Here is a 27,608-nt window from a genome sequence, read left to right on the forward strand (position 1 = left end):
TGCCAACCTCTTCGATGCAATTTGGGTATCTATTGGCAGCATAATTATAGTACATAGAACATATAACTTTATAAACAAATTAAGAACTCAGTGCTGCTGCTGATTGTATCTGATACATCTTGCTCTCACCCACCTGCATAAAAAATGTAGAATGACAGGTGGAGGGAAAATAACTTTGAACACACAAATCTACTCTTGACAAATTTTAATTACAAACCAACTGTCATTAATTTGGAAAAGGTCCAAGTTTTTTTTCAGATTAGTTATCAAGCATTGCTATCTATTTCACTATATTCAAAGTTGGCCCTCAAGTGGCTCAGTTCCTTTTACCAAAACTAAACTTAATAACATCAACAAAGCCATGTTAGGAGTTTAGGACCATTTATCCCAGGTTATATTTAACGGTGTTTGCACCATGCATCGCATGTTGTACTTTCTATCAAATTCTTAGCTTCATAGTGGAACTTCATTTAATCATCATTTTTCTATGATACTTCCCTTCCTAAAATACTCCCTCTGCTTATTTTTACAGAGCATACTAGAGTTTGAAAAAAAAAATCAAACTTCACAAAATTTACTATAGCTAGACAAATTATATGCATGATTATTGTGCAAAATTGTATCAGTAGATCCCTATATTATTGTGCAAAATTGTATCAGTAGATCCCTATTTGATAGATCTTAAAATACAACATTGATTTTTTAGCAATTTATAATACATTGCAAAGAGATTTAAAGTCAATGTATGCTCATAAAGACTTCTCCAAATCCCAATATGCTTTATAAAAGAAATGGAGGGATATGTTTCTAGAAAAGATGCAATGCACTTGAAACAATCAGCAAAAAACATCAAGTAAATTGAACTTGGACCATGCTTTAAGATTACTTGAAAATTATAAGCATTGAAAGGATAGCATTACCTACTAACCAATTGACACCACCTGCTTCCATAACTGAAACAATGGCCTTTTTCTGCCAATTTTTATCAGAAACCATGTTTTTTGAAATATTTGGAGTAACTATGGCCAAATAATCGCTTGATAGGGTATGTTTGGAGCTTTTTAGAAACTGTGATATCCTTGTTGTAGTTGGCTCCAGATCCATGAAGTTTGAAATTATTGTAACAATGTACACAAGAACCTTTTGCATAGTCCTCATGTTCTCTACAGTTTTATTTGACAGTTGTTCGTCTGCCGCAAGCAAGCTGGTCAAGGTCTTCAGCTTTACAACTGCAGCTGAATATATGCAGGAAAATTCAGTTAAGACGAGGTCCATAACAAAAGTAAACATGTCATAATCTTCACTACAACAGCGGAAGTTTATCAAAGAAAGAAGGAAAAAGAATGAAACGGATCTAGAAATATTGATATGTTAATAGTTATAGCCAAGAGTGTGTACCTTTCAAAAGAGCAGTGACCTTCTGCACACCTCCATAATAACTAAATACTCTACAGTTATGCACTGAACGGGTAGCGATTGTCAAACACTCCAGAACTGTCAATCCTTCAGTGTTCAATCCCAGGTCGCCCAATAACTCTGAAATGTTAGTGGAGGATTCTGGACAGCTGCTGCCTAATAATGCAGGAAAAACAAGTAAGATCTCAATTTGTCGCTGTAGTTGCCAGACCTAATAAACCACTGAATAACACAGATCATAAATACAATCGTGCATTGTCAAATCTGATACCAAAGAATGTAATTGCTATTAAGCAAATACCAGCAAAATGTATTTCCCTCTTCAGAAGGAGCAGAAAACAATCAACCAGAAAAAAAGAGAAGAATTGGGTTAAGTTGATTTACTCAAGCTGCTTAGCAGAACTGGCATGTTACTTAGACATTTAGATTACGTCTACAACCAGCATTTGAGAGGTAATTGGACATACAAAAAACAAGGTTCCAAAAAGCTACAGTGCATTCCTGTGTTCTTTTTTTAGACCAAAGACTTGTTTGGTCCTGCTTTTATTGAAAGCACAAATGTCTGGCCTACCAGATTAAAGTTCAGGGCACCTAAACACTGTTTGCAGACAGCTTCCCTGGAGAATACCATGGGGGAAACAAACCCACTCCACTATCTAGCTACTAGAAAGAAACTGACCCTGCCTGGATAAGAACTAAACAAAAGAACCCACTCCATGGCATTCATATATTGTGCAAAAATAAGCCAGCATTTTAGCTGATTTCCAGAACCCTTCATATAAATTCTGCCATCTTATGCACATTTTGCAAACACAAAAAAAGCACACGCCTAAGTTTAAACTGTACGAGTATTCAAGTTTTATATGATACCAATGTAGATACTAGATAAAGTCAATGATATCTAAAGTTGGGCAAAATGTTATGCTCCTTTTTTAACTGTGGTCATCTCAAATCACTTAGTCAGAAAAATAAGCAAAGAGATCCTGACAGACATATGAATGGCAGCTTCAAAAGGTGCAGCTGTAGTGTTAGGTACAAACTTCAAAAGTTATATGATACAGTATCAGAAGCGAGGGCTATTGATTGTTGGATAGATCCACTTACTTTCAGTAACAGATGAAGTTATTTGAGAAATCTCTTGAATGAGAATAAGGATGACCTCAGAAGGATGACCAGTAGAGCATCCTAAAACTGTATCATCTGGTAATGATTCTTGATCAACTGACTGCTTAATATGGCCTGGCTCCCAATCTTTAAATGCTTTTACAAAATGCATGTCAAATATTTGAAGGGATTTCTTCTTTTCAGCCTATGAAATTGTTAAAAAACAAAATGAGGCAATATGATCTAATTTAAAAAAAAATGAGTCCCATTAAAATGCTACAGAAGCTTAGTAATTTCAAGTGTACCTATGCTTACGCTATAGGCGCAAAAGGCCTGTAGTGCCATCCTTAAACCAAGCTATATGGTCCAAAAAAACTCAAATTTGTTGATTATTCATAGTCTTAAATTCTTTTCCCTCCTGTCCTTGTAAAGGATACCAAGTAAGGAAACTAGTCCAATTGCTCACTTAATGAAGTTAACTTGTGTAGAATTGTTGAAAGATAGGACGAAGTACATTGATTAATACACCAAAATTGGGACATGTCTGCTGATTTTTTAATGCTAGGACACAAGTGATGCTGATTTACATCAAAAAACAAGTGATGCTGATACAGTCCAAGCAAAAGTCTGTGCAGGAAAACTTAGGACATTCAGACAGCAAGACGGGTACCTTGTCAATGGCATTCTCATACTTCTGCCAAAGTGCATTCAGAACTCCTTCCTCACCATTGTCACTGAAATCACGTAACACAGGATTAAGAGAGAAATAAGCATACCAGATAGTGTAATGGCAGTTCAGTTCAACGAGACGTAACCTTGGAGAAACCACAAACAAGTAGTATCAACAGAACTCAGTTATTTATCTCTACCCTAAAACCTCAGTAACAGAAGCTCGTAATTAGTATTCACAGGCATAGCCAGCCAGGGTAGTCCGCTTGACCACCCCATCCTCACATTCAACGCACCGTCTGTTATGAGATTAGATACTAGAGAGGAAGGATAGTTGTACACTTCATCCATTTAACTGCCAAGCACACTGACATGGAAAAGTTGAAGGGCGGAAAAACAACACAATGTTATCCTGCTACAGTTTAACCAGTTAGCATTCCACATATTTAGCTAATTCCATCGCATCTATCAGCATGAGTTGATACCTCGATGCTTCACCAACGACAGCTGAAAGGTGCAGAGGACACAGCGCACTAGAAAATGCAACACCTAGCTCGAACTCACTGGTGCGTGCACTAACAAATGCTGACTATACCAACACCATGGCTTAAACAAGCAAGTCGCATTGCCCACGGCAGACGAGGCACTCGCGGTTACCTGAAGCGGACCCTGGGGGACGGCGGGCCGGCGACCCTGTCCGCGGAGGGAGACCCGGTGCCTCCTCGGTCTCCGCCCCCGCCGCCCGCGCCGGCGCCGGCCCCCGGCGAGGCGGGCGCCGACTTGCGGAGGAGATCGGCGACGCCCTTGACGATGTTCATCGCCCCCGATCCGGCGCTAGCAGCAGCAGGAGCGCATCACCGCCGCGGCGAGGACGACGACGACGCGGCGACGCGAGGCGAGCCCGCAGGATTCGATTCGAATCCAATCCAGCACGACGCGATCCCCAGGTAGTGACAGAAGTGGAGACGGCGAGATCGCGAGGGGAATTGCAAAGGAAAATGTTCCGGTTGGGTTTTCTTCGACCAGTTTTTTTATTATTTTAACAATCGGATCGAGGAGTGCGAGAAGAGGGATCTGGAATTTGGGAATGGAGGAGGCAGACACAGGCAGGTGGACAGTGGTGGGGCTGTTTCTCAGGAGGGCAGAAGTTCAGGGGGCTAATTAAGATGAAATATTATTTAGGGGGCTAGGTGCATTTCCTTTTTAGTGATTACTCTACGTTGCTTTTATGCGCTTTTTTGTGCTGGAGACCCTGTGAAACCCGATTACTCTTCTTGTGGGATTGCAGAGTTTTTTTTTCGGATGCCGGGATTGCAGAGTTGACCCGCGGTTGCGGGTGTCAGCGATCAATGCCGTTCAGAGGGCGTTTAGTTATCTGAAAAGTGTCGTCACATCAAATTTTTAAATACATACATGAAACATTAAATATAGTTGAAAAAATAACTAATTACACAGTTTAACTGATTAGCACGAGATGAATCTTTTAAGTCCAATTAATCCATAATTAGACATTAATTATCAAATAACAACGAAATGTGCTACAGTAGCCAACCTCTGACTTTTCCACCAACTAAACACCGCCTCACTTCTACTAGTTGGTTTTTTTGCTTCGCCTAGTGGGAAAGAATTTTTGGGAATTTTTACAACTTTAATTAATTTGAAGTATTAAATATAGATTAATTATAAAACTAATTACACGGATGGACGTAAAATCGCGAGGTGAATCTATTAAGTCTAATTAATCCATCATTAGAGATTGTGTACCGTAGCACAACATTATCTAATCATTGTATAATTAGAGTCATTGCATAATTACTGTAGCCCAACGATATTGTAGCGCACGAAAACTTTTGGGAACTAAACAAGCCCTAAACATGAGCCTAATCTCCAAAAAAAAAACACCAGCCAGTAAGGCAGTATGGATGCTCAACTTCATCGTGGTGAATGGTCCATGGCAATGCTAAATCATACTACCACAAGATCAATGGACTTAATGCTTAATAATACCGCAAAATCTAATGATACTTATTTCTTTTGAAAATGCTATTTTTTAGTAGGATCACTTCCGAATTTCGTAAAAATGACAAAATTACAACGTTTAGATCAAACACCCCTAACGAGGAGTCGCAATAAATAGATTTAGTTGGAGCTTTTTATTGGACATGATTTCCTTTTTTGTTAACTAAATTCAACTGATGTGGACGGGTAATTTTTAGCGGATTGTTACTGTAGCAATTAGTGGTCAAATTATGAACTAATTAGATTTAATAGATTTGTCTCATAATTAAGTTGTGATTTATGAAATTAGATTTGTAATAAGTTTATATTTAGTACTCTAATTGATGTTTAGACTAGCGATATAATGGAACTTATGACTGAGACTTAAAAAATCAAACCTGGTCTGATGTTCCCCGCGCGTAGGGCGGGGTAGGGCAAAAGCTGTGACGACGGGCGACGATTGGCCCGTCGTAGAGGGATGCCGGCGCGTGGGGCGGCACGCGGCCATGGCCACGGCAGGGGAGTGCATGGCGTTCCCTCATGCACGGAGCAAGGAAGGGAAGGCCGCGTGGCGCTGAGCTGCGCGAGCTCGCGCGCAGCCCATCCATCATCCATGGAGCTAGCAAGGCGGGAGAGGCGGTGGAGGTCCGGGTGTGCTCACCGTGGGCGGCGGAGTAGCTCTAGCGGTCGGAAAAATAGCCGATTCGATCTCGAGGACATCCCTGCGCAGTCGCCGGCAGCTGGGAACGTCCTGCACAGTCGCCGGCGGCTGGGCGCTGGGTGAGGCCGCGATCGTGGCGGAGGCGAGGTCGAGGCAAGGCGAGGGTGCTGGGCGGCCGGACGTTGGGCACGTGACAATGACGCGCTGTCCTACTCCATTGCGGCCATGCTCGCGGCCCGCGGACCAGTGGCAGCGGCGGCGGCACGTTCACGGCGACGGCGCGGATGCTGGAGCGTGGGGTCACCGTAGTGACCGCGGGCACCCACTCAACAGCTTCATCGCGTCGCGGGCTCGTCTCCGTGCAGGTCAGCACCGCTCACCGGCTGCCGTCATGCCGTGATGCGGCGAGCGGACCGACGGTCCATGACCATGATGCTGGAGTTGGCGTTGTTCGACGTCTACAGGGTGCTGAGGTCCGACGGCATGTTCTGGCTGGACTGGACTACTCTCCCTACCCACACGCGCACCACGTTCGCGCCAATGCTCGGTCGTGTCGGGTTCGAGAAGCACGGAGGTGAGGTGAGGGTGAGCGGAGGCGAGGGCGCTGGGTGTGGCTGGGCATGGGCGAGCGCGATCATGTTTTTTCTTGCGTGTACGACGGAGGCAAATGTGTTTTTTATAGTAGAAAAAATTACATTAGAGGGGTAAATATGTTTTTCCAGTGTACTTAAGTTAATAGTACATAACACCTCACGTACGGAATTGGCATTAAGGGGATAAAATTTTGAAGCTGTGGCACCGAGGAAAATTTTCAAATAATTATGTGGCAGTGAAGAAAGCCATGTTAATTTCTACGGTGAAATTGGCTCCTGTTCGTAAGGACGAGCGGGATGGTGGGACGGTTTGCTGCAGGAGGAACAACGGCTTTGCTCCCGCTGCTGTAGCTAGAGAGTTTCCCGTTCTCCGGGCCCCTCCCTCTCCTCGGCTTCTCCGCTGGTGGCTTGCCGACGGCGAGAGGGAGGGGGGTCCGGACTCGCCGACAACTGGGCCACTGACTGACTGCCTGGGCCTGCTAGTCAGTGGCGACGTCACCTGACTTGGCGTCACGCAACCCTCGTTCGGTTCAGACTCCGTATTTTTTTTAATTTGTACTTAGGCCAGTTTCAGTGGAAATTTCATAGAGAGTTGTTTGCACTAAATTTATATGCCACATCAACATTTTTAATGATATGACATGATCGTTATAAGGAGAGAAGAGAGGGAGTTTTATGGGATGAGAGTAAATTTTCATCCAAATGAACTCTCATGGTACGATTAACTAATTCTCTATTTTTGAAATTGTACAATGAAACTTGCATTGAGACTGATTTTGTAGATGTCCGGATGGGTGCTCAGCGGCCACGGTAAGAGCATCTCCAAGAGTGCCCAAAAAACACTCTCAATAACTAATTTTGGGTATGAAGCTGAAAATCAGCACTCCAACAGTGGCCCAATTGGCTACCCAATTTTTTCGCTTCGCCAAAACCAGTACAATCCCGAGCCAGATATCCGCCAGCGCTAGGTACTCCCAATCCTGAAATTCGCCGCCGATGCCCGCCAAATCGCAGGTTCCCGCGCGCCTCCCCGCGTATTTCCCCTCCAATTCGCGCCAATTTTATGAAGAACGCCACAACAGTCTGCCAAAGGAGCCGCCGTCGAGCCCCATCGCTCGTGGGATCCCCTTTGTCCGCCGGCGGCAACTGTGGTTCGTGCATGACTCTGCATCCCCTCCCCATCGCTCTCCCCTTTGTCGTGGTGTGCAAACCCACAGACGGGTGGCGTAGTGCACCCGCCTAAACCCAAATGGTGAGTACTCAAGGGTTAGCTAGGATTAGCCCAATCTCAGAGGAAGAGCACGATGAACACAGCTGGTTTAGAGTGGTTCGGGCCGCCGGAGCGTAATACCCTACGTCCACTGTGTGTTGTATTGCTTGCGCTCTCCAGCTGAGTCTCGAGAGAGTCTGAGGAAATGTCTGTGTGTCCGTGTCAACCTGTGTTCTAGCGGGCGTGCTCTCCCTTTTATATGTCCAAGGGGAGCACGTACACTGAGCGGGGCCCCGACATGTGGACCCGACGATGTATTATAAACTACACTTTGGCCTTCAATGCCTTAGATCCGGAGATCTTGTCCTCGGCTTCCGTGCGTACCTTCTGACCAGGGATGGTCTTGAGCTGTCCTGTCAGAGTAGAGTCTAGCCTCTGCAGCCGCGCGTCGAGATCATGATGAAGCGCCGAACTACTTACTCAGTCACTGTAGCAGCGTGCACTGTTGCTTCAGTCAGTAGCTGGTCATCATGACTCGTCGCCCATGCGCGCGGCGCTGAGTCTTTAATGCTTGTCTTGGTAACTGACGAGCCGCCTCGGTAACTGGTGATCCACAGTGTGTACTGACAAAAGCTGCCCCGTGCCCAGAGGCATCAGAGCCTGCCTCAACCACTCGCACTTAATGCAGGTGGGTGAGGGAGCTTCCAGCGGAAGGCTTGCGCCCGTGCCTGCGTCTGCGTGACACGTGGCGGCTCCGGACCCCTCCCGAGCAGCTAGCTGAGCCGAGGGCTCACGGGGGTCCGGATAGGTACGTGGAGGTCCCGGACCCACCTACGGGGGTCCGGGTCCACGGTCACAGGTGCTGAGCATTTTCACCTCTGGGACACGTGGTGACACCGGACCCGTCCCCGAGCGGGAAGCGGGTCCGGGACCGTTGGTCCGGTGAGATGGAGTCAGACCCTAGCGGTCCGGCTGCTCAGCTCCTTAGGGCGTATTTACAGATAACTACGCGATTCTTGGCACAGTAGGAGTGGGTACCCCAGCTGCAGGGTACCGACAGAGGCCCCCGGGCCCGCCTCGGGAGAGGCAACGAACCCGTAGGTGGGGCCACTACTGTGAGCAACTTGGCTGCTTCTGGCGCCCAGTGGTGCGCGCCGCAAGGGTCTTCTCCTGCGTCGTCCATCTTTTAGGTCACCTGCTGCATCATCACGTTTGGACCTGTACATGACTCAAGGTAGATGTTTAGTAGCGTGCCCACGGGTCCCAAATCCTGTTAGTTGTGATCCATTGAGATAGACAGCTAGACTCAGTGAACGGAGCTCAAGGGGCCGGCCTTTAGGTCAAGAGAAAGTCCGGACCTCCAGGTTCCCAGTCCTAGGTACTACGGCACTCATTCACAGGAGGTGGTGCGTGCAGGCTTAGGGTACGGAACTAGGCTAAGCGGCTACACAGCTCCGGACCTCCCCGGAGAATGAGTGCGCTTCCCTGAACCTGCAGGTTCCCAAGGGTCCGAACCCCTCTCTTCCATGAGGGGTCTCGAGCTAAGTCACTAACTAGCCAACTCAATTCGGACCACAATCACCGCACAAGAGTAAGAAGCCTCGTGGGGGTTAGCGCAAACATAATGCGTAGATTGAAATTGGAATGTAACATCCCTAGAGGCGAACTGAGAATAAACTTTTTCCTTTATAACTAGATGTACATGAGATATGCGATGTAAGCCAGAACACGGGTTTATGAGGCCGGAGCTGTCCGGACCTCCGGGCCCCCATTCTTAGGTACTACGGTACTCGCCCTAGGGAGGTAGAGCATGCAGGCTTAGGGTACGGAACCAGCCTAAGCGGCTACACGGCTCCGGACCTCCCCAGAGGGTGAGTACGCTTCCATGAACCTGGTTCGCAGAGGTCCGGACCCCTCCACGGGGGAGACTCACCGGACTGGACCACACGGAAGTACTACCTAGTTACAAAGGAAAAGGTTTTATTCCCTGCTGGACTTCTAAGGGTAGGAATTACAGATATGTAGAGTCCGGAGTGCGACCGGAGTCGGCTTAACGCCGGAGAGAGCCACCAGAGTCGGCTTAGTGCGACCGAAGTGGACTTTCCGCCGGAGCGGGCTTGGTGCGACCGGAGTCGGCTTTCCGACGGAGCGGACTTCCTCACATGAGTGAGGTATGCTGCGAGCTAGGATTTGTCGCTCCGCCGCTCGCAGCTTGTGAGGGGGGCCCTTGACGGGCGCCCTGACTCCCGCCGACGTGCAGCGCGCGCCGCTGCCGACGGTGGCTGCTCCACGGGCACAGTTGCCCCTAGCGCAGGAAGGAGAGAGGCGCGTGGCGCTGATGACGCCACACCCTCCGTCATCTCCACGTCGTCGTCGTGGTGGGAGTGCTCAACCATCCGGACCATGGAGATGAGTGAGAGATGAACTAAAACCAGCTAAATCTTCGCCCCTACCTGGCGCGCCAAATGTCGTGGTGTGCAAACCCACAATCGGGTGGCGTAGTGCACCCGCCTAAACCCAGAGGGTGAGTATTCAGGGGTTAGTTAGGATTAGCCCAATCTCAGAGGAAGAACACGATGAACACAACTGGTTTAGAGTGGTTCGGGCCGCCGGAGCGTAATACCCTACGTCCACTGTGTGTTGTATTGCTTGCGCTTTCCAGCTGAGTCTCGAGAGAGTCTGAGGATCTGTCTGTGTGTTCGTGTCAACCTGTGTTCTAGCGGGCGTGCTCTCCCTTTTATATGTCCAAGGGGAGCATGTACACTGAGCGGGGCCCCGACATGTGGATCCGGCGATGTATTATAAACTACACTTTGGCCTTCAATGCCTCAGATCCGGAGATCTTGTCGTCGGCTTCCGTGCGTAGCTTCTGACCAGGAATGGTCTTGAGCTATCCTTTCAGAGTAGAGTCTAGCCTCTGCAGCCGCGCGTCGAGGTCATGATGAAGCGCCGAACTACTGACTCAGTCATTGTAGCAGCGTGCACTGTTGCTTCAGTCAGTAGCTGGTCATCATGACTCGTCGCCCATGCGCGCGGCGCTGAGTCTTTAATGCTTGTCTTGGTAACTGACGAGCCGTCTCGGTAACTGGCGATCCACAGTGTGGACTGACAAAAGCTGCCCCGTGCCCAGAGGCATCTGAGCCTGCCTCAACCACTCGCACTTAATGCGGGTGGGTGAGGGAGCTTTCAGCGGAAGGTTTGCGCCCGCGCTCGCGTCTGCATGACACGTGGTGGCTCCGGACCCCTCCCGAGCAGCTAGCTGAGCCGAGAGCTCACAGGGGTCCGGATAGGTACGTGGAGGTCCCGGACCCACCTACGGGGGTCCGGATCCACGGTCACAGGCGCTGAGCATTTCCACCTCTGGAACACGTGGTGACACCGAACTCGTCCCCGAGCGGGAAGCGGGTCCGGGACCGTTGGTCCGGTGAGATGGAGTCGGATCCTAGGGAGTCCAGCTGCTCAGCTCCTTTAGCCGTAGTTACATATAACTACACAAGTCTTGACACAGTAAGAGTGGGTACCCCAGCTGCAGGGTACCACACCCTTTGAATTGAATCCCCTCCCCATCGCTCTCCCTTGAATTGAATTTACTACTGTCAATTAATTGGCATCAACGATGCAGGTTACATCCATCCGGCCACCATCTAGATCCTTCCACCGCTCGATTCCATTTTGATGTGAATTTCTGCAGGAGAGGTTCGCCGATCTGGCCAATTAATCTACTGACTACTAGATCCTACAGCATCTACAGAATCAAAGCTTTGCGGCATAGTCTGGAGGGCACAACATGATTGGTCAAAGGATACAGCGGATCTAGTAAAAAAACGGAAGATGATGCAGCGAGAGGAAAAAACGGCGTGAGAATAATTAAGAGCCGGGCCCACCTTTTGATGATCTGTCATCATTCAAATATTTTTGGGTAAGTAATTTTGGGAACTGTTGGGAGAGGTGTTATTTTTTACTCCCAATAATTTTTGGCAAAATCTCAAAATCTATTTTTTGGCCTCTATTTTTTGGACACTTTTGAGATGCTCTGCGATGAGAAAACGGAGGTTGGCTTGGCCGTCTGCCCGTCACGTCCAGGGTTTTTTTATCCGACCGATTCCACCGAACCGCCGGCCACCGGTTCCGGTTAACCGGACCGGTTGGACCGGTTACCGATAAAAACCGGTTAAACTCAAATTTGAATTCAAAACTCGCAGTTATACCGGTTTACCGGTCCGGTTTGACCGGTTACCAGTCGGTTTGAGTGGTAACCGGTCGGTTTGAACGGTAACCGACCAAATTCAATTTTTTTTCTTTTTTAGTTTAAATTCAAATGCCCGCAAAGTATACTAAATGAATGTTTGTATAATATGTTTTAGTCTAAATGAACCCTCCAACCCTCTTTTGTACTACTTTTACATTGTATTTGTATACTTTTGTATGCATGTTTTTTTTTAACTTCAAATGCTCGCAAAGTATACTAAATGAACAAATATTTGAAAAAATTTGACACCATTAGATTCGTCGCAACTTGAAGTATTTTTAAGAATTTTTTTGGAATTTTTCCATGTTTTGAAATTCAAATTTAAAATTTGAATTTGGGCCGGTTTGAAACCGGCCGGAACCGGAACCGGTCCGGGCCGGTTAGACCGGTAACCGCGGTTACCGGACCGGTTCCGGCCGGTTTTTTTAACCCAGGTCACGTCACGAAAGCGGGGAACGCGAGCCTTCTCTTTCTCTCCTCGTGCGAGACAGAGAGTGCCGCTACGAAAGCCTACCCCCTTGATGTAAGAGCAGGTACAATAAACGATTTCTGCTTGGCTTATAGCCAAGCCACCTCAGCGTTCACACATGTGGCAGAGAGAGAAATGAACAATCTGGCTGCGCTCGTCGCATACTTTCGCGCCGAGCGCTTGCACTATTTTGGGGCCCCACCACCACCTCCTGCTACCCACCGCGCCGAGAGCGTAGGAATGAGTGTAAAAAGTAGGTCTATTTAAATACTGTACATGAGTATGTCAAGTTAACAGCCAATCTGTTGTATCGCTTGTCTCGTAGGTTGTCTCAAAATGACATAGACTTGCCTTATAGCCAATCTTATTGGCCTTGCTCTTGATCTGCACCTGCACTTGCACGCGCACTGTCGGATCGGATCAGGCGCGAGGTCGCGACGTTATCCAGCCACGGGCAGTCGTCCCCTCCGCTGCCCTACCTGCCGGGTGCGCTGGCCACCGCACGCCACCGACGGCGCCGCGCGCGGGAGGCCCAGGACCACACACACGCACTCCGGACCCGACGGTGAAAGCGATGCCGCACCATCGCGCGGCGGCAGTTGGACCTCCGACGCGCGGGGCAAGTGGGACGAGGGAAGGAACCGCGCGCGTGCGCCACCGCGGCCAGGGCCGCCCATGTGGGCGCGCGCAGGGAAACGGACGAGGGGAAGCTAGCAGAAAAGTCTTCCCATCCTATAAACCTCCATAAACACAAAAAAAACATCATATCAAATATTTTGACACATACATAAAATATTAAATAAAGTCTATTTACAAAATTTTTTGTATGGATGGGCTGTAAATCGCGAGACAAATCTAATGAACTTACTTAATCTATGATTGCAACAGTGATGCTACAGTAATCATCTACTAATTATGGATTAATCATAGATTAATTAGCATCATTAGATTCGTCTTGCGATTTACAACCCATCTATCCAAAAAAATTTATAAATAGACTTTATTTAGTACGATATTTTTTCGCAAAAAAATATTACGTTTCAACTAAACAGTGCCAAAGGCAGCTGGGGATTGTGGTTCAGTGCCCACTGCCCAGTGCCCTTGCCCAGTGCCGACGAGCCTGGAACTCCGAGCCGTCCGCCCCCCTGCTCTATCCGTCGATCCGGTATCCGTGCAGCGACGACGGGGCCAGTGGGTTCTCTGTCCGCTTCGTCTCGTCTCGTACTCTCTCGTTCACCCGCGCGCGCGGCCTCGGTCGAATTCTTCCTTCCTCGTACGGACGCCCGGCCATTGCTAATTGCCTTGCTTCGCAGGTACTACTGGTTCAGGGATGAAAGCGGTCGGGATTGGTCGGGAAAATACTCTAACCAATTTCATTTTTATATTTTAATTCGAAAACGAAAACGGATACGGGAAAGCTCGATCGGAAAAACGAAATCGGTTATGCGGGATATCGAAATCGGTACAATTCGATCAGAAGCATGTCGATAACGGTCGGGAACCGATACTCAAAAGCGGGTATAACAAATCATGCAACCACTTCAAATGTTCAACTCGATACAACGGTTGCAACTATACATAATACACTGGCAAATAGTATCATAATCGAAAGATAAGTAAATGCACTAATACCACGATATAGTTCGTATCACAGGGGCATCACAGGTTACAACATTAATTCATTACACAAAATACAGTATCGCTTCTCTATTGAAGAATCAACATCGTACACGTTGTAGAGAAAAACATTTACATGGGCCCCTCCATCTCTTCATCGCTGTCCAGTGTCCACAACATCGTCCTCCTGCAACAAGTACATAGCACACGGACACGGTACAGAGGGAGATCGTGAATCCGTGAGGTACAGAGGGAGTGGATCTGAGAGGGAGAGTCAGAGAGGAACTAACCAAGGGAGGGGAAGGGGGCGCCGACGACCGACTACAGAGCAGGTCCGCCGGCCGCAGGAGCAGGGGCCCCGCCACCAAGCACATTTGCCGGCCGCAGGAGCAGGGGCGCGGCAGCGGGAACGGGAGCCCCAGCCGGCGCCGCCCTTGGCCGAGGTGACGAGCTGGCTCCTCTGCTCCGGCGGCAGGTAGAGGGCGCGATGGGGGCGGGCGGCGCCGCGGCTGGGTGTCGTGCGGGCGTGCGGCGTGGGCGCGCGACTGTGCGAGGTGGGGAGGCGCGATGGGGATGGGGGCGTGCGGCTGGGCGATGGGGATGGGGGCGATGGGATGGGGCGTGCGGCTGGGCGATGGGGATGGGGGCGTGCGGCTGGGAGGGAGCCTGGGAGGGTGGGACTCGGGAGGTTAGGGTTTGGTGGAGGGTGGGCGCGCGAATGGGTCTTGGGCCGTGACCGTGAGGTGCGATGGCTTTGGTGTGGGCTGTTGTAATTCGGGAATACGGCGGGAAAATATCGAGTTAAAAACGGGATCCGCTAATTCGGTCGGGAAAAATCCCCAACCGATTTCGATCCCGATTTCACCGAATTTTTCCGAATATTTTTCTGATTTCGTTTTTTCCCGAAAATACGGCATTCAATAGGGGAAAATCGGAATACGGTGTGGGTTGGTACGGGATTTTCCCGTTGCCGCTTTCATCCGGCTGGAGGTGATGGTAGTTAGTTAATGCGGCGGGCGGGGGGCAAGTGGCGTGCGCCGGTGGACTCACTGGCCAGACTGACCGACCGACCGACCGTCGGTCGCTCGGCTCGGCTCTGCTCCGCCTCGCGTCGCATCTACCGACCCCCACCCACATGGAAATAGGCAGGGGAAGGTGAGGTGAGCTGCCGCCGCGGGAGAGAGTGAAAGGCCAACGAGTCGGCCAGGACCTCCACGTCCAGCTCCAGCTCCATGGGTCCGATTCCGATCCTTGAGGCGAGGAGCTGAGGCCGGGAGGAGGAGCTGCTGGCCGGGACCGGGAGGGGTACCAATCGTAGCACTGCTCAGCGGCAGCCATGAGCTGGAGACGAGGCGGAGGAGGGGATGGAGGCGTCTCCAGGAGGTGGGCCTTCCTGCTCTGCGTCGGGAGCTTCTGCCTCGGCCTGCTCTTCACCAACAGGTAACCATCCCCATCCCCGCCAGCGGCTGCTCCATCTCCGAGCCTCCAATTCAGGCATCGCTGGCTCTTCGATTCGAGATTCCTTCCTTCTTAGCTCAGAGCTGCTGATTTTCAGCTCGGAGCTGCTGATTTGAGCCGGGCCTGGTTCGAGATCCGCGGCCTTTGATGCGCCCCTGCATCTGCATCTGCATCTGGGCGATTGCCGCGTCGGGGAGGCTTGATTCTTGTCGCTGTGAATTCGTGTCCCCTGAATTTGGGCCGAGTGTTTCTCGACGCGTTTCCGGATTCCAGGGGGTGTTTTGCTAGCTTCGGGATGATGCAGCAGCAGCCTATGCGATTGCTGTTGAGCTGGGATTTTTTTTTCATGAACTGCGAATTTATTGGTTGCCACATCGGGACATTTTTCTTTTGCCAATTTGGTCCGATCACGGGTTATGGATCGTCCTACGCAGAATCCAGATGCATTTGTAGCTTTGTACTCTCTTCTACTGGCTTCCGTGTGTAAGTTGTAACAAACAACAGTGAAACAACTATACGGACATCTGGTTCTGTTTCAGCCATTGAAGTTCATTTGCTTTTTTTTTTTGAAACGAAAAGTTATTTTGCTTTGAACGCAATGCTACTGGATTAGCGAACCTAGTGATCTGTCCTTCCTTACGTTTGTCATGATCGTTTGTTCCAGAATGTGGACGCTGCCTGAGGCAAGCGAGATTGCTAGACCAAATGCAAATGTAGAGGAAAGCAACATGCCAGTTGCTGCAGAGTGCGGTTCTAAAAAGGTAGGCCGTTTCTCCCCCTCCTAATTCTTCTCCAAGCATTCCAGAGCAGTAGGCTTAGTCTGTTCATGCCTTTCTATTGTTGCACCAACAGGTCAACCGCCACATGTAGCCAGTGTTATAAATTCAGTACCTTGTGGTTAATACAATGCCACGCGCAGAATCATCGCTGATACCTTATTTGATTATTTCATTATTATTTGCTAGATCCAAGAAAAACAAGATTACAGGGATATTTTACAAGTTCAAGATGCTCATCATGATGTGCAGTACGTGTTGACTTTCTCTTTCTTGACCTTAATGTTTGTTCTATGAAATTACAGCAGTTTTAGCTTAAATTTCTGATCTGATGTTCACAAATGGTTGAATGTAGGTCACTAGACAAGACGATAGCAAGCTTAGAGACAGAGCTCTCAGCTGCAAGATCTCTGCAAGAGTCCTTGCTCAATGGTTCCCCTGTTGCAGAAGACTTCAAAGTTTCTGAATCGATTGGGAGAAGAAAGTACCTTATGGTAATAGGGATCAACACCGCATTTAGCAGCCGCAAGAGGAGAGATTCCATACGTTACACCTGGATGCCTCAAGGTTTCTAACACTGAAATATACCGATTATTTCATTGGTTTAGAATATTTCTTATATTTTCTGAATAATTAATAATGTAGAACTGAAAAATAGGTGAAAAGAGGAAAAAGCTTGAAGAAGAGAAGGGGATCATAATTCGTTTTGTTATTGGCCACAGGTATGATGAAACAAACTTTTATGGTTATTTGTAATTGATGTCTACAAGAAGTTCTAGATGTATCTATTTCTTCGGAAAGTAACTTGTCATATGCTGTGCATGCTTCGCAGTGCTATATCAGGTGGAATTGTTGATAGAGCAATTGAAGCAGAGGACAGAAAACATGGGGATTTCATGAGGATTGTAAGTTAATTGTTTTAATTGCCTATTAATTTCACACGGGACTGATAACATGAATGCTATTCTCAGTTTTGCTGGGATTGCTGAGTTGCCTTGCTATTCACTATGGTTACAATTTTATCCAGGATCATGTTGAAGGATACCTTGCGTTATCTGGCAAAACCAAGACCTACTTTGCTACAGCTGTTTCACTATGGGATGCAGATTTTTATGTTAAAGTTGATGATGATGTGCACGTGAACATAGGTAAATCTCCTTATGAGGAACTTTATATGTTTGTTTGATCTCAAGTTAGGAGCCAATAGATCATATGTTCAAAATTCTTAATGTACTACTGAACCATCATTAGCCATATCCTTTTTTTATGTATACCACAAGTACTAGCCATGGTGTGAATATGTTTCAGAAATAACTTATGACAGGCTTGGGCAAAAATGTCTAATATTGAAGTTTCGCATTTGCAGCAACGCTTGGACAGATTTTGTCAAGACTTGCATTGAAGCCGAGGGTATATATTGGATGCATGAAATCTGGACCTGTCCTATCTGAAAAGTAAGTACATTGTGAGGATAAATCTCTCTACTGAGGATAGTAAGTTAGTGCTTTCAAATTTAACTCTGTGTTTGTGCTTTCCTTTAGGGGTGTGAGATATTATGAGCCTGAGCATTGGAAATTTGGGGAATCGGGTAACAAGTATTTCCGACATGCTACTGGTCAATTATATGCTATTTCAAAAGATCTAGCAACCTACATATCTATAAACAAGTGAGGAACATGTGTATGTATTTTACTTTTCTCCAAGTATAGCCCAGTTTGGATCCTTTCACTGACTTAGTTGTCACTAATCAAACTGCACCAGGCATATCCTGCACAAGTATATAAATGAGGATGTTTCATTGGGTTCTTGGTTCATCGGGTTAGATGTTGAGCATATTGATGACAAAAGACTTTGTTGTGGTACTCCGCCTGGTAAGCTTCCATTGCTTCATACCTGACCAACTTTATATTGCTTGATCATCAATCCATCATCAATCAGGCTCGATCATTTAAGTTGCTTTCTTAAATTGTAATGTTTGGAAGTACTTCATAGACACGAAGGGTACAAAAGTGTTTTCATGGAGTCACATCCATTACTTGTCTTCAACTACAGATTGCGAATGGAAAGCTCAGGCGGGGAACATTTGCGCCGCGTCATTCGACTGGAGGTGCAGCGGCATATGCAACTCCGAGGGGAGGATCTGGGAAGTCCACAATAAGTGCGCCGAAGGCGAGAAGGCGCTGTGGAACGCCACGTTCTAGCACAAACGAGGCAGCGGCAGAAGTCGCAAAGTAGATCCATCCATTTTGACTGTTTTGTTTGTAAATTGTCCCACCGTTTGTATCTAATTGGTTTGTAGGTAGTCTGTGATTTTGTGACGGGCTAACACCGACGAAAGCGGACCAAAATTTTAGGTAGTGTCTGTCTGCCGGTGGCGGTGAAGAAGGGTATAAGAGGTGGTGCATTCTTTTGAGCGAAAATGTTTAGGGTGGTCATTTGTACCGATCTCTTGTACTGTATGTATGGCTGCCAAAATGTGAGACCAAGAATAAAAACTTCCGTACCTCCCTGGTGCTACATTTCGTAATTCCCAAATATTTGTCGAAATCTATTGAGATTCAAGTGCAGAAATTCAGCTTTACTCTATAATTTCTAATGTGGTATCCACTTTGAACTTTTTCAAGGAGTAAAGAGACGTCATCCGACTTTAGCAGTGAATTCAGTCTGAAGCTGCGGCTGAATCTTTTTGCAAATTGTCAGCAACGCTTGTCCAAGAAGCTTCTTCCCTTCATAAAAAAAAAGGAAGCTTCTTCGCGCGCATAAACCACTGAGAAAACAAAACGAGGCCCACCAGTCAGTGAGGTTCCGACAATTCGCGTGTACCATTTTGTCCTGGGCCAGTGCGCGCGCGGTGCCAGCAACCACCATGTCCTTTTTCCAGTTTCGGCGCGCTTCGTTTCCCTTCCCGCCATGGTTTCCCTCCACGGTTCACCTCTTCGCGCCCTCATAAATCTTCTACCTTACTCGCCCGGTCGCCCCCCAAGCAATCCCACAGCTTCGTCGCGCTCGCGCCGCCCGTTCCCATCGCCTTCGTCTCCTCCGTCCGGCCATGGACCGCCGCCTCCGCGCCACCCCGCGCGCCGCCGAGCGCAGCAGCCACCACCAGTTCCTCCGCCCCGGGGCGCTCGCGCGGCTCCGGGACTCCAGGATCGTGGCCCGCTCGCTCCGGTCGTCGGCGTGCCTCCTGCTCCCACGGTCCGCCCCTCCGTCCCCCGCGCCGCGGGCCGCCGTCGCCGCGGCGGAGCAGGCCGCCGGCGCGCCGCGCTTCCTGGGGACGGGCGGCTCGGGGCGGTACCCGCTCCGGAGGAGGGTCGCCGCGGCCAGGGGCGTGGCGTTCTTGCCGCCGCCGTCGCCGTAGCCGAGCACGAAGGCGTCGTTGGGCGTGCTCGTGTCGTCGCCGGATGACCCGATCCCGTCCCCTGGCGCTGGGATTAGTTCAGGACGTGTGTCTAGAGCTCTAGATTTGTGTTTAGCTCAGTATGATCTGTGCAGATGGTTCGCAGTTTCTATGTTTAATTGACAGTTCCGATTTGAGGAGCAATAATTACTTCGGAGTTTTCTTGTTCCGATATAATTTTGGACTGTAGAGTAGAGCCAGGTATTATTCACCTTGTTTGCAAGATGCAATGCGGATGCAGATGCTAATTGCTTTGCCATCCTGCAAAACAACTGAGTCCAAAAGGCAATTAGCATCCTGTTCTGCAAAACAATCGTGACCGCTTCGAAGCAGAACAGGATGCACAGCTTGTAGCTTGTCTTGAGTTTGGTTGATCTGATTGGAAACCAAAAACTGATGGTGATGATGGCGAAATTAAACCGCAAGAATTGAGCACTGAGATGTGTTTGGGGCGATGAAGCGGGCGCGTATCCGTCAGTATTACCAATATGATTTGCGTTGGCCATTGCCATAGCCCATAGCCACAGCCTTGCCGCTTGATTGAGCAACTGCACTGCACACGTATGGTCCCATTGGTCTAATCTGATCATATACGCACATATCAAGTAATTGCATATGCGTACGCACCAATGCACCACCACGATTGACGATCCCAACAATCTTCGTGCAACGATCGGCGGTTGGTCTCGCAGTGTCACGACGCCCTCAGTGGCGACCGAGCTAGAGATCCTTTTTCTAACAGTTGGAACTTGGAACAAAGTTCTATTTCCTTGCATGCATCCTTTTTGCTCCCTATATGATGTTGAGATCATCCCGGGTGTACAATTGTACATGGCGGCTACGGCAATGGCGAAAGAGGCAGAGAGGCCGCCCCCCGTGGGGCGGCGGGGGGCGGAATGCAGAAGGTCGAGACGAAGCGCATCGAGTGCCCCGAAGAACAGCACATGTGCGCTTCTCCGAGGGCTGCCACGGACCCACGGCCTCCGCAAGAAGGCCATCAAGCTCTGCGAGCTCACCGGCGCGCACCCTCGCCGTCATCACGTTCTTCTTTTGCTGCCGGGAAGCCCTACTCGTTCGGCAACCCCTTCGAGAACATCATCGCCAACTTTTCTATAAAAAAAAACGCCATCGCTGCACAGCAGAGAGAGAGAGGAGGGGGAGCTTCTTGTTTTGGTGTTCGGGTTGCATGCTACTTACTTGGTGGTACTTTGTAACCGTCTTAGTTGTCTCTGAGTATTAAAGTTTGTATCAATTGTATTTTTTTATTTTAATGAAATGCGTGCTCAAGAATGTTCATGTACAACTTTGCATAACATCTTTCTATATCGGCGCAAAATCTAATCTAATGTCCGCACTCCTGGGTCTATTTATTTTAAGAGCTTATAAGAAATTATACTAGTATGCATTGGTGGTTTTGTCTCTATCTTCTAGTAGTTTAATAATATTTCTATGACATGTAGGCCTGCATACATCTTCATGACTCTGGATCGTGACTAGCTTGATAGAGATGTGTTATTTATCATCCAAGTTTATCAATTGAGTAGGCTTTATTATACCTTTGTTTCCTTGTGTCTATTTAAACCATTCTTAGTTTATCTTGTAATAATGATCTATCAAAAAACTTTTTTTTGGTTAAAATTAGAACCCAATTTTATGTTGGAATTATAGGCTTGGCCCATTTATTCTGTTCAATGCAATAAAAGAATTCAAAACTCACTATTAATTGCTAGGAAATCAATTGTTTAATACTGTATCGGAATTTGAGGAGATCTCAACCAACTTAAAGGGTGGGCCCTATGTACATCACTTGTGAAGCCGGTAAGAGGAGATCGGTGAACCACGCGCTCGCCTCGCCGAGGCCGAGGGCGTGGGCATATGCAATCAGAGACAATAAACGTTGTTGAATGCATTCAGAGACAATAAACATGACAGTGATGACAGAAGAATCATGGCTTGACCGTTGGCACTGATTCACCAGTAACTGCTCTCATCAAAGCCATTTACAGCGTCCAAGTTCGTTGAATCTGAGGCACCTCCACGCCTATATAAACCAGCCTCTCCTCCACTCATCCACACAACACAAGCACTTGCTTCAGATACTCCTGCTTAGGAGATCTCTCCCTTCTCCCTCTGCTGTTTTCTGCCATTCCCATCGCTACCGCTGCACGCACAGTTCTAGCGAGAGCAGGCCTCTGGAACCTTTGCTCGCTGAAGGTCCTGAACGGAATAGCAGGCAATCAAGTTTTTGGGGAGCGTCTTGACGCGACTGCTCGCTCTCTAAACGACTACTTCGTCTACATCCCGGCGTGAACGTCTACCTCGTCATCCCGGCGTGAATGACTACTTCGTCTACTTTTTGGTGACCGTTCGTGGGACTGCACTGCGAACATCTTCCTGCATCAACGTCGTTCGGCTACATCGAACAAGGCCAGTCGAATAGAATATCTATTCCAGCTGGTAACGACGCAACCGGTGCCTTCGGCACTGGTCCCGTCTTGGGGTACATTCTAAACCTATTATGGTTTAAGTTTTTGTTCATGCTTATCAGTAAAAATAACATGAACACAAGCACATATTTTGTTCACACATTATCACTCTTTTTATGCCATGAAATTGCTAATAATATTTAGAATTAAAATATATCGAAAATTGTTTAGTTATCTAACATCTTATACCTGCGAATGGCTGCTCTCCTCTGTAAATTGAGGCTATTTGATTCAAGTGCTAATGGATGAAGGTGCTAAATTTTAGCATCCGTACATTCAAATGGAAGTGCTAATACGGTGAACTAAACTCTAGCTAAGATTTAAAAAATTTTATACGAATACTAATACGTGCTAACTTTAGAACTCGACTAACTTCGATTCCAACCAAAATCAATGTGGTCCGGGTCGGCAGAGGCAGAGTCACGCTCCGATTCGCCGGTGGCGGACGATATGGTGGATGAGCGAGATGAGCATTCAGGCGAGGTGGGCCCAACCCCAGGCAAGGAGTTCGAGAATCTAGTGCGGCGGAGCCCAATCCGATTTCTGTTGTGGGAGCTCGATTCGGTGGCGCGAAACCGCGATCATTCACACTTGCATGGCGCCGCCGCCGCGGCCTTCGTCTGCCCTCCCGGCGTGGGCGACGGCCAACGCCCTCTTCCGCCGCCACCGCCGCCTGCTGCCGCTCGTCCTCCTCGCCGCCTCCCTCCGCGACCTCCTCCCCGTCCTGTCCCACTGCCTCGTCTCCGGCCTCGCCCGCAGGCCCTTCGTCGCCTCGCGCCTGCTCCTCGCGTCCTCCGGCCTATCCCTCCCCTTCTCCCTCCGCCTCCACTCCCATCTCCCGGCCTCCTCCCTCTCTCCGTTCTCCTTCAACTCGCTCATCCGCGCCTCCCCGCCCGGCCTCGCGCTCCGCCTGTTCGACCAAATGCGCCGACGAGGCTTTTCCCCGGACCCCTACACCCTCCCATTCCTGATCCGCGCCTGTTCCGGCAGCGATCCTCCACTGTGCCAGTCTCTGCACGGGCAAGGGTTCCGTCTTGGCTACGGCGGCCACCTCTTCACGCAGACGGCGCTGATGAACATGTACTTTGCCTGCGGGTCTGTGATCGCCGCTCGCAGGGTGTTCGAGGAAATGCTGGTGAGGGATGTGGTTGCGTGGACGGGCATGGTCTCCCGTTATGTAGACTCCGAGATGTACCTGGAAGCAGTTGAGGTGTTTCAGGAGATGAGAGGCGCTGGCGATCTCGTGCGGCCTAATGAGGCAACGGTGGTGTCAGTTGCCTCTGCCTGTGCCGGTCTGGGCTCGCTGGAGTACGCCAAGGGGCTGCATTCGTATGTGGAGAAGGTTGGCTTGGAGGGCGAGTTGATTGTCAGGAATGCATTGATTGACATGTATGGGAAGTGTGGCTGCATCGAGTCAGCTCGTGGGTTGTTTTGTTCGATGCATGAGAAGGACCGGCATTCATGGACAGCAATGATTTCAGGACTAGCTTCACATGGGCATGGCAACGAAGCAGTTGCTTTGTTCTTCCGCATGTTGGAGGCGGGAGTACGTCCTGATTCGACTACCTTCATCGTGGTTCTGTCTGCTTGTAGCCATGCTGGATTGGTGGATGAGGGGATACATGTCTTCTATTCCATGGAGAGTGAGTATCACGTCTCTCCAAGCATCAAACACTATGGTTGCATGGTGGACCTTTTCAGCAGAGCAGGGCTCATTCACCGTGCTTACGAATTCATTGGCACAATGCCTTTTGAACCAAACTTGGAGATTCTTGGGGCCCTGCTGAGTGCATGCAGTATAAATAATGAATTAGAGATTGGGGAGCTCGTGCTCAGTAAGATTGAGTCACTCTGCTCATACAAAGGAGGTGCTGGTGTGCTTCTGTCCAACATATATGCCAACCAAAACCTGTGGCAGGAAGTGGATACCATTAGAAGGAAGATAAGAACTGAAGCAATTGCCAGGAAGCCACCTGGTCAGAGTTTGATTGCAACAGAAGTTCATTGCATGAGTTTGTGATTCGTAATTTAGCAGAATTACTTCAGAGGAGCTGCTGCTCCTGATTTTGGATAGGTTAGGAAACTTGTAAAGAAACCTATCCTTTCTTTCAAAAATTAATTATAGACTGAGTATTCGATGTCTATCCTCACATGTTACTTATTTTAAAATGTCTGCATTTGGTTTTACTGTTAAAAAATGAACCTGAAATGCACAATTCTACAATCATTTACTCTTCTACAAACTAGATGATGAGGAATCATGTATTGATTCCTGGGGATGGGCGGTTCAGGGCGTTTGCTTTCGATGATTCTGTAGGCCAGCTGAAATGGAAGGTGTTGTGGGAGAGTGATCCCTTCGGACAGCAGCTGTCTCTTCAATACTGCGGGGTAAGTTTGTTGTCATACTGTTCTATTTGGTGATTTTAACAAATGGGAAGGTTGCATATTATGCTTTGTAACACCACTGTTTTGATACAAATACGTGATGGAACACAACCGGAATAAGGCTTCTGAGTTCAGACAGAGGCAACTTCTTCAACCAAATATTTAACAGTTCAGTACCTCAGCAATTCATAAGCCTTTTCCTGCTTCTTAAGGTTTGATTTTGTTAAAATGATAATACCTGTGTTCCTCTTTTTTTCTTTCTTTCTTTTTTTGCCTCATGGTATCCTGCAAACTTGGACGCAGTTTGCATATTTCCATCCTGCCTGATAACGACTTTTCTCTTGCCTGAAAAAGGGTAGACAAATCTATTCATATTTATTCCTGTTATGATTTCGACTATCCAATAAAACAAGTTGTATGGAATGATTTGCAATAATATAAACATATATCATCTAGATGAGCAGCTTGATGTTAATTCAGTTCATATATTTAAATCTTTTTTCAGGGCTGCTCAAATGTCATGTGTTGATTGTCGAATGTGATGACATTAGTTCGATCCAAGAGCATGTCAATATGTTGAGTTCCTTATTTAGTCAACTGAAGGAATTTAATGGTCTTGACAACCTTTATGTGAGATATGATTGTTCACCCACTGTGCTATAGACATCAAACCAGAACCGTGACAATTGATAGCCTTAGTAGACCTATGAAATTCTATTTGTGTGTTGTTGTTTTTACTCTTTAGCTGCAAAATTTCATGTGCGTAAAGCAATATGCATCCTTTGTGACAAGTTTCTGGACAAGAGGGTGACAAGCAATATGGCGGCAAACTTCTGGCATCCTTTGTGACAAGAGGGTGCCACAAAAGCTAAAACGCAAATTCTATAGGACAATAATTCGTCCGGCGATGTTATACGGTGCTGAATGTTGGCCTACAAAAAGGCGACATGTCCAGCAACTGAGTGTAGCAGAGATGCGGATGTTGCGGTGGTTTTGCAGGCACACAAGGGGGGATAGAGTCCGGAACGAAGTTATTCGGGATAGGGTCGGGGTGGCACCAATTGAGGAGAAACTTACCCAGCATCGGCTGAGATGGTTTGGACATGTCCAATGAAGGCCTCCTGAAGCGCCGGTGCGTAATGGGGTTCTTGAACGGGTCGATAATGTAAAGAGGGGTAGAGGTAGACCTAAACTGACGTGGGATGAGTCGGTTAAGAGAGACCTTAAGGATTGGAATATCTCTAAAGAGATAGCTTTTGATAGGAACGCTTGGAGACTAGCTATCAATGTGTCTGAACCTTGAACTTATTTCTTTCGGGTTTCATCTCTAGCCTACCCCAACTTGCTTGGGAAAAAAGGCTATGTTGTTGTTGTTGTTGTTGTTGTAAAGCAATATGCATGTGTTATCGCCATCTTTCTTACTATCTGGACTTTTCATAGTGTTTTTTTCCCGAAAAGATGACTTTTTGTAATGTTGACATTGCTAATATTTCTTCCCTGTTTGCTCGAAGGTAGCAGCAGCAGTTGTTTGTGATCCTGAAATTTCAATGAAGCCTTTCTTGGCAAACCAAATGAAGTCTACTGTGCTTGGATTTTGGGGTCTCAGAAGTGGGGAGGTGAGTTTCAGTACTATTAATTTGCCATCGTTGCATTATGTTGGAATTCAGTTGCCCGAATGCCATCTGATATTGTGACATTGCCAAAATAGCATTGGCTACGATACTCACAGCCAATTCCACTTTGTGTGACAACTTGGATGGTATTCTGGCAATTAGTTCTGCAACAGAATGGTATGAAAATTGTCCATGGACTGGACTTCTCCACAAATTTTGCATAATATCTGTCATATCATATGATATTGAATGAAACATTTTCTCACAAGAAAGGACTTATGGTGATATCTTTGTTTTCCAATGCTTAGTGCTTACACCTGACACTACAAAATAGCTGGGACTTGATAGTCCATGATTCCTCATTAGGCATCTCCACCAGAAATGTATGAACCTCTATTAGAAGCCTATGACTTAGTTTCAGAGTCTTGGCAATGATGCTGATATGGTAGAACTAGGGATAGCACGAAGAACCTGTTCATCGCCCTCTCTTTGGAGGCTCTGACTACTTTTAGGATTCATCTTGCTTGTCTCTAACTGATACATGATAGTCTCTTTTATAGAGACGACTGACTTGACCCCTAAGCAATATCCTAACCGAATCAATCTATCTTATCTCTTTCCTAATAAACCAAATTAACCTAATCAAATCTGATTCGGCACTATGCATGCGCTACAGTACTCGTGGGCCTAGGTCGGCCCACTTGCCATAACACTTCTCCACCCCTCAAAGACAGCTCGTCCTCGAGCTGCAATAGTGCTCAGAGTAAAAGCAGAGGATGGAAGTAGCCTGTTGTTGGAGAAGATGTCCAAAAGCGGAAGAAACCGAGGGTGGCCATGACACTGGCGGGTGAGCTCCTCAACGTGAGCCCGACATGAGGGAGCAGATGGCCGTGAACAGCACTGCCCTGAGGTAGATGCTTTTGTGGCCAAGCCTGTCGCCAAGCCAGCCGAAGAAGAACTGCCCAGCGAGCGCGCCGCCGAACACAACGTTGTTCACGGCTGCGGTGGTGTTGGGCGGCAGCATGCCGTGGTCGGGAGTGGCGAGGTCGGTGTAGTAGATGCAGCTGATCAGCTCGGTGACGATCAGCACCTGCAGGCTGCAGCTGCTTGCACGCCATGGCGCTGCGCAGCGTCTCGATGCACCTCTGCTTCTGCTTCGACCGTCGCCGTCAGAGCTGCTCGCGTGCGAGCGGTCGCGGACGGAGGTGCGCGGACTGAGCGCGGGCGGCCGCGGATGGAGGCGCGCGTACGGGGCGGACGTGGGCTACGCGATGGGGGAGTGCGGACAGGGCGGACTGGTGCCGCGCGACGGACGCGGACGGACGCGGATGGGTCGGCCCCAACTGTGGCGCTGGAGAGCCGCCGACGGACGGTAGCAGGTGGATGGACAGCCGCAGACGGGCGGAGGCGCTCACGGACGCGCGGGCGGCCGCAGACAGGCGGAGACGTGCGCGAACGGCGTGCTGACGGCCGCGGACGGAGGAGCGACGGGTGGGTATGGATCCAC

The 27,608-nt window shown here is 48.3% G+C and overlaps 4 protein-coding genes and 1 long non-coding RNA gene across 6 annotated transcripts in view; 3 read left to right on the plus strand and 2 right to left on the minus strand.

Moving 5' to 3' along the window:
* LOC120654730 (BEACH domain-containing protein B-like) overlaps nucleotides 1–4,245 on the minus strand; it is a 42,985-nt gene extending 38,740 nt beyond the window's left edge. The window contains 5 exon segments of the mRNA XM_039932350.1: nucleotides 921–1,235; nucleotides 1,399–1,572; nucleotides 2,521–2,725; nucleotides 3,191–3,254; nucleotides 3,847–4,245. Coding sequence (XP_039788284.1) covers nucleotides 921–1,235; nucleotides 1,399–1,572; nucleotides 2,521–2,725; nucleotides 3,191–3,254; nucleotides 3,847–4,007 — 919 coding nt within the window. The 5' untranslated portion in view covers nucleotides 4,008–4,245.
* A 9,657-nt stretch (nucleotides 4,246–13,902) lies between these two features.
* LOC120653910 lies at nucleotides 13,903–14,578 on the minus strand. Its single transcript, XR_005666893.1, has 2 exons — nucleotides 14,277–14,578; nucleotides 13,903–14,173 (listed from the first exon to the last, which is right to left on the minus strand). It is a non-coding gene; the product is annotated as an uncharacterized LOC120653910 (long non-coding RNA).
* A 447-nt stretch (nucleotides 14,579–15,025) lies between these two features.
* On the plus strand, nucleotides 15,026–18,767 carry LOC120654731 (probable beta-1,3-galactosyltransferase 2). Of its 2 annotated transcripts, none has more exons than XM_039932351.1 (11): nucleotides 15,026–15,426; nucleotides 16,109–16,205; nucleotides 16,410–16,471; nucleotides 16,576–16,787; nucleotides 16,879–16,942; nucleotides 17,053–17,125; nucleotides 17,248–17,368; nucleotides 17,587–17,674; nucleotides 17,762–17,887; nucleotides 17,982–18,091; nucleotides 18,273–18,767. In XM_039932351.1, the coding sequence occupies exons 1-11, from the start codon at nucleotides 15,323–15,325 to the stop codon at nucleotides 18,419–18,421; spliced, it is 1,206 nt and encodes a 401-aa protein (XP_039788285.1). In that variant the 5' UTR covers nucleotides 15,026–15,322; the 3' UTR covers nucleotides 18,422–18,767. The 2 variants fall into 2 exon arrangements, 1 of the variants encoding a protein (XP_039788285.1); XR_005667158.1 differs by having other exon boundaries at nucleotides 15,039–15,426; nucleotides 17,762–17,900; nucleotides 18,273–18,429.
* Nucleotides 18,768–19,202: 435 nt separating this feature from the next.
* LOC120653911 lies at nucleotides 19,203–19,794 on the plus strand. The gene has a single exon (XM_039931580.1). The coding sequence runs from the start codon at nucleotides 19,270–19,272 to the stop codon at nucleotides 19,576–19,578; it is 309 nt and encodes a 102-aa protein (XP_039787514.1). The 5' UTR covers nucleotides 19,203–19,269; the 3' UTR covers nucleotides 19,579–19,794.
* Nucleotides 19,795–22,489: 2,695 nt separating this feature from the next.
* LOC120654732 (pentatricopeptide repeat-containing protein At5g56310-like) lies at nucleotides 22,490–27,045 on the plus strand. The gene is made up of 3 exons (XM_039932352.1): nucleotides 22,490–24,177; nucleotides 24,421–24,656; nucleotides 26,000–27,045. The coding sequence occupies exon 1, from the start codon at nucleotides 22,699–22,701 to the stop codon at nucleotides 24,121–24,123; it is 1,425 nt and encodes a 474-aa protein (XP_039788286.1). The 5' UTR covers nucleotides 22,490–22,698; the 3' UTR covers nucleotides 24,124–24,177; nucleotides 24,421–24,656; nucleotides 26,000–27,045.
* The last annotated feature ends 563 nt before the right edge of the window (nucleotides 27,046–27,608 follow it).

Source organism: Panicum virgatum, chromosome 1N, assembly GCF_016808335.1.
Source record: "Panicum virgatum strain AP13 chromosome 1N, P.virgatum_v5, whole genome shotgun sequence".
NCBI classification, from domain to species: domain Eukaryota; kingdom Viridiplantae; phylum Streptophyta; class Magnoliopsida; order Poales; family Poaceae; genus Panicum; species Panicum virgatum.

Bases quoted from the DNA above. Each gene is read 5' to 3' on its own strand.
- LOC120654731 (XM_039932351.1), top strand. From the start codon at position 15,323: ATGAGCTGGAGACGAGGCGGAGGAGGGGATGGAGGCGTCTCCAGGAGG. The intron at 16,206-16,409 runs GTAGGCCGTTTC...ATTATTTGCTAG, and splicing joins CAGAGTGCGGTTCTAAAAAG to ATCCAAGAAAAACAAGATTA. The intron at 16,943-17,052 runs GTATGATGAAAC...CATGCTTCGCAG, and splicing joins CGTTTTGTTATTGGCCACAG to TGCTATATCAGGTGGAATTG.
- LOC120653911 (XM_039931580.1), top strand. From the start codon at position 19,270: ATGGACCGCCGCCTCCGCGCCACCCCGCGCGCCGCCGAGCGCAGCAGC.
- LOC120654732 (XM_039932352.1), top strand. From the start codon at position 22,699: ATGGCGCCGCCGCCGCGGCCTTCGTCTGCCCTCCCGGCGTGGGCGACG.